This window comes from Glycine soja, chromosome 13 (genome assembly GCF_004193775.1).
Source record: "Glycine soja cultivar W05 chromosome 13, ASM419377v2, whole genome shotgun sequence".
In the NCBI taxonomy this organism is placed as follows: Eukaryota; Viridiplantae; Streptophyta; class Magnoliopsida; order Fabales; family Fabaceae; genus Glycine; species Glycine soja.
The window spans coordinates 22,909,251-22,915,170 of record NC_041014.1 but is presented as its reverse complement, the minus strand read 5'-3'; the positions used below and the strand labels follow the sequence as shown (position 1 = coordinate 22,915,170).

General features: G+C 34.7%; 1 protein-coding gene across 1 annotated transcript; it reads left to right on the top strand.

Moving 5' to 3' along the window:
- The first annotated feature begins 1,625 nt into the window (after positions 1–1,625).
- Positions 1,626–5,510, top strand: LOC114380948 (cation/H(+) antiporter 19-like). The gene is made up of 3 exons (XM_028340088.1): positions 1,626–2,103; positions 3,022–4,023; positions 4,173–5,510. The coding sequence occupies exons 1-3, from the start codon at positions 1,909–1,911 to the stop codon at positions 5,415–5,417; spliced, it is 2,442 nt and encodes an 813-aa protein (XP_028195889.1). The 5' UTR covers positions 1,626–1,908; the 3' UTR covers positions 5,418–5,510.
- The last annotated feature ends 410 nt before the right edge of the window (positions 5,511–5,920 follow it).

The following is a 5,920-nucleotide window of genomic DNA, read 5'->3' as shown; positions in this document are numbered from 1 at the left end:
ATTTGCCATTTATCTGAACATAATTTTACTAAATCTTACGCACTTGCACAGCATGCCACGTACCCTTTATCTACACTTATTATATTAAAATATCCAGTTACCGCCACGTGTCATGTTGTTTGAGCCCACCTTTTTTCTTTTTTTATTTACCAATTTACCTTCTCTCCTGCACTTCCACAGCTAGTAATATATAAACGTCCAGTGTTGTAAAAGAAAAGAAAGAAAATGAAACACAAGACATGTGATATAATAAAAAAGTATAAAAAATTGTAATTAAAAGTAAGTTGTAAAAGAATGTCATATATTTATTTTTCTTAAATTAAACCATCTAAAATTTTGTTTATTTATTTATTTCTTCTATCTTTCCACCCAAGTTATTTCCTCCTTACTCTTTTCTCACATGAAAAGTAGATAAACGATATCTCACTTTCATTTCCTATTCAAAACAAATAAACAAGATTTCACCCTTATTTCCTACTCATTTCATGCTAGTCAAGTTCTAATTATCTTTTTTCTGTGATTCTTTACTTTTTCTTTCAGTTTCTTTTTTTGTTTCTTTTCTCTCTTTGTAGTCTTTCTCTTCATCCTTTTTTTTCTTTGAATTTTCGCTTTCTTTTATTTGGTTTGGCTGTTTTCTCCCTCATGCTTTATTGTGTTTCCTTTTTCAGATGACTTTGAGTTTCTTCCGCCCTATCTTTTTATTTTACAAGAGAAATATTAGCCACATATTTTAGTAGATTTTTTATCAGTTTAATTTCGATAAAACTGTAGTGAAAAATATTGGAATTCATTTAAGATATATATGATATGTATATAAATAATTATCATGAAATTTACAAATCTTATCAAATACAATAATAACTTAAATAATTCCTATAAAATAAGGTATTTTTTTTAGTTCTTTAATTTTTTAACCAAAGATTATACTGACAATGTATGCTAATTATTTATTTTTCAATTACATAAAAGTTGGGTGCATCAACTTTACACATGTCGTTCTTGTCGTCATACTAATAATAATAAAAAAAAAAGCAAGGCATGTTCGTAGTGGTGGAAGATGACACATGAATGGCGGAAAATGTACACGTTTGCTGAGATAGAAAATCACACTAAATCGATTAGATAGAAATTAAGAAACACAGTTGAGACCCAATAGAGACATCTTATAAAAAAAAATTAAATTACTTATTTGGTGTAGTTTCATTTTACTTTTTTTTTTCAATATAATTTATATTTTCATTCTCTTTTCATTCTTTTAGTTTTCATCATAATTTCATGATTTTTAGTTTTTTAGTCTTTATAATTTTTAAATTATACGAACTAAAAAAAATTAAAATATAAGAATTAAAAAAATATATTTTTAAATTACATAGACTATAAAAGAATTAAAATGATAGAAAATACTGTATCTTTAGATTTTGTCATAATCATTTAAAAGATAGAGGAGAGAGATCTTGTCATAATCATTTTAAAAATAAATAAACAATTAAGAGCAGGTACGTTATCAATAATCTTGTATCTTTAGATTTTCCGTGAATTATTTATATATACTAGTAGTAGTTCATTCGGGTACTGTAATTAAGAATTTTCTTTTTTAAAAAAAAATCTAGGAATGAAAACCTTTGTAACAAATTAACTAAGTTGTAGATTGAAAGAAGTCTCCCGCAAAAAAAGTAAAACAACGTGGTTTCAACTGGTCTTACCACACATAAGTGCACCTATATATAGTTACATAGAGTTGTAGAAGCGTGCTATATATAGAACCGAAGAGAAGAGAAGTGAAGAATCTCCAAGATTCATATTCTCCCTTTCGTCGAACAACACATAGGCACGAAAGCATTCTTCTTCTACTTCACCCTGATGAGTTTGTGAGCATTGTTTTTAAAAGCAAGTGAATGATTGATATCGATGGCGACGGGTAACAACGCGTCATGCCCAGCGTTCATGAAGGCAACGTCGAATGGGGCGTTCCAACATGAGAACCCCCTCGATTATGCGCTTCCTCTGTTAATCCTCCAGATTTGTTTGGTCGTTGTTTTTACTAGAGTTATTGCATTCCTCTGCAGACCCCTCAGACAACCCCGAGTCATTGCTGAGATCATTGTAACTTTCTTTCCCCTTTTCTCAGTTTCTTTTTTTTATTTATTATTATTATCATTCTTTGTTGCTTTTTCATCATTAGCAAATGAGTGCTTATGTATTTTGGCACTCATCATTTCATTATTATTTTTATTTTAATTTTGAAATTTAATGAATAAATTATAGGGTGTTGCTAGGTGCACCTTGTTGATGCATCCAGCACTTAAGAGGAAAAGACTGAAATATCCTTGATTTGTAAACTTGATCCGTACGATTTATGATCACCCTCACCCTCACGCACACTCAGCACAAATGCGAAGAAAGCACAGGAGCAACTTTGGTATTTTAAGCACCAACAATAATCCTGGGTACACCTAGCAACACCCTAAATTATACTACACTCTCAATAATTTTTTATATTACACACACCTCTAATGTCTTTCTACCCTTCTTTTATGAGAATATATTTTTATTGACAAATGTTAATATTAATTTTTGTAGTTTTTATTAGTAGCACATCCATGAAAATGTTTGAACAATTAAAGAAGTTAACGTAGATATATGAAAATATTTGTCATGAATCTCAGTGTAATTTACTTTATTTTAAGTTAAAGAGAGTCGGATAGAAAAAAATAAGGGAAGTGAGAGAAACTTATATATGTGATAATTGATGTTGTGTGGTGTTCGATTTCCTGCGGCTGTATATGTGAAAAAGCATGGGTCAATCTTTTAAATGAGTACATGTAATCTGAGAATTATTCTCTGAGTTTTGGTTGGAAGTACCTGGACCATAAAAAAAAAAAAAAAAATTGGCATGATGAAAAATAAATATAGAGATGGGAAGGAAAAAATGTGATCAAAGTGGGAACGAAGAAATGTTGGGTATATGAATAATTGAGTTGAATATAATTACTCATTCTATTGTTGTTGTTAAAAATGCAGGGAGGAATACTACTTGGGCCATCTGCAATTGGACGAAATGAGAAGTTTCTGAGCACGGTTTTCCCAAAGAAAAGCATAACGGTTCTTGACACACTAGGCAACGTTGGTCTTTTGTTTTTCTTGTTTCTAGTTGGTCTTGAGCTTGACATGCGTGCTATTCGCCGTACTGGTCACAAGGCCTTAGCCATTGCCCTTTGTGGGATCACTGTGCCTTTTGTTCTTGGCATTGGCACTTCTTTTGCTCTTAGAGCCACCGTGTCCAAAGGTGCTGAGCCAGTTTCATTTCTTGTCTTCATGGGTGTTGCACTCTCAATCACTGCCTTTCCTGTCCTCGCTAGGATCCTAGCTGAGCTTAAACTCCTCACCACTGATGTTGGTCGCATAGCAATGTCAGCTGCAGCTGTGAATGATGTTGCAGCTTGGATTCTTCTTGCTCTTGCCATAGCCATTTCTGGTTCTAACGGATCACCCTTTGTTCCTCTTTGGGTCTTGCTCTCTGGTGTTGCTTTTGTTATCTTTGCTGTCTTTGCCATTAGGCCATTGCTTGTAGCTATGGCTAACCGTTCCCCTGAGGGTGAGCCAGTGAAGGAGGTGTACATATGCATCACATTGACACTGGTTTTGGCTTGTAGTTTTGTCACTGATACTATTGGAATCCATGCCCTCTTTGGGGCTTTTGTGATTGGTACCATTATGCCCAAAGAGGGTTCATTTTCTGTAGTGATGATTGAGAAGATAGAAGACCTGGTGTCTGGCCTTTTCCTGCCACTGTTTTTTGTGTCTAGTGGCTTGAAGACTAATGTGGCAACTATTAGTGGAGGACTTTCTTGGGCAATGTTGGTGCTTGTTATATTCAATGCTTGCTTTGGCAAGATTGTTGGCACAATAGTTGTGTCGTTAACGTGCAAGGTGCCTTCTCAAGAAGCCGTGGCACTTGGATTTCTCATGAACACAAAGGGCTTGGTAGAACTCATAGTTCTCAACATTGGGAAGGACCGTAAGGTATTATATAATATATCCTATCCACTCATAGTAACAAACACTAGTTTTCTTTGGCTCACACACACATATGTCTTTTAATTGTTGTTATAATTAAAAGACTTTTCCTTCATTGTTATATTTGTTTATGAATCGTTCTTCTTGCAATACAGGTGTTGAATGACCAAGCATTTGCCATTTGTGTTCTCATGGCATTGTTTACCACCTTCATCACCACCCCAATAGTGATGGCTGTATATAAACCAGCTCGCAGAGGAGCACCCTACAAGCACAGAACAATTCAGCGCAGAGATCCTGACACTGAGCTCCGAATGCTAGCTTGCTTCCACACCACCCGCAACATTCCCACGTTAATCAATCTCATAGAGTCTTCCCGCGGAATTCGAAAGAGAGGAAAGCTTTGCATCTATGCCATGCACTTGATGGAACTCTCAGAGCGATCTTCAGCAATCACAATGGTTCACAAGGCACGCAAGAATGGCATGCCCTTCTGGAACAAGAAACCGGATGACAAAGATCAAATGATCATTGCTTTTCAGGCTTATGAGAAACTAAGAAGTGTCAATGTGCGCCCCATGACAGCCATCTCTGCTCTCAATAGCATCCATGAGGATATTTGTACTAGTGCTCACCAAAAACGTGCAGCCATGATTATCCTCCCATTCCACAAACACCAACGTGTGGATGGATCAATGGAGTCACTAGGACATTCACTCCATGTGATGAATCAGCTTGTGCTAAGCCATGCTCCTTGCTCAGTGGGAATTTTGGTTGATCGAGGTCTTGGAGGGACAAGCCAAGTCCAAGCTAGTGATGTGTCTTATAAGGTTGTTGTACCCTTCTTTGGGGGACGTGATGATCGTGAAGCACTTTGTTATGGTATGAGAATGGCTGAGCACCCGGGGATTTTGCTCAATGTGGTTAAGTTTGTGCCCCCACCTGGGGCATCATTGGCCTTTGGTGCTAAATTGGTTGGGATGTCATCGAACAAGGACAAGAAAGCAATGGAAGTGGTTGGTGGCAGTTATTATGATGATAAACAACAAGATGATCAATTGTGGAGTGAGTTTTTAAGTGCATGCAACAACAACCAAGAGTCAATGAAGTATGAGCAAAAACTGGTGGCAAGCAAAGGTGATATTGAGGCAGCATTGAAGGAAATGAATAGGAGCAATCTAATATTGGTTGGTAGAATGCCATCAGTAGGACCTTTGGTTAGCAGAAGTGATTGTCCAGAACTTGGACCTGTTGGAAGCTACATGGCTTCTTCAGATTTCTCCACTGTTACATCAGTTATGGTAATTCAGCAATATAATCCTTCAACTGACATTCATCCACTAGTGATGGAGGAATTTGATTACCCAGATAAGCTAGAGCCAAACGCACCAAGGAGTTAATGTGGCATTAAAGCTGGAGTTGTCTTTTGGTTATAACTTATAACTTACGAAACAAGGCCGATGCTCCTAATGTTGGAAATAAATTTGTATGTCTATGATCTAAGTTTTCATTATCATGTAATCAATTCTAATTTTAATAATAAATTATTATTTTATTTTTATTATCATATTTTACTATTTGATTAAATAGTTCATTTAATAATGTCCTTAATTAAAATTAAAGACTCTTTATTATAATAAAGATTATGATAATGAGAAACAAATTTGTTTTAATTTTAATCTTAACCGTTATTGATCATAGGTTTATTATAAATAGGATATCAATAATCCGGATAGATTAATATATATGTGATATTATTTATTAGATAAATATTAATATATCTCATTTATTAATCTGCATATATTGATGAGTCACATGTTGATGTGATCATTGAACTGACTCAATTAAAATTTTCTAATGGTTAAATTTTACCATAAACTGTCAATAAAAAATTCTCAAGAAG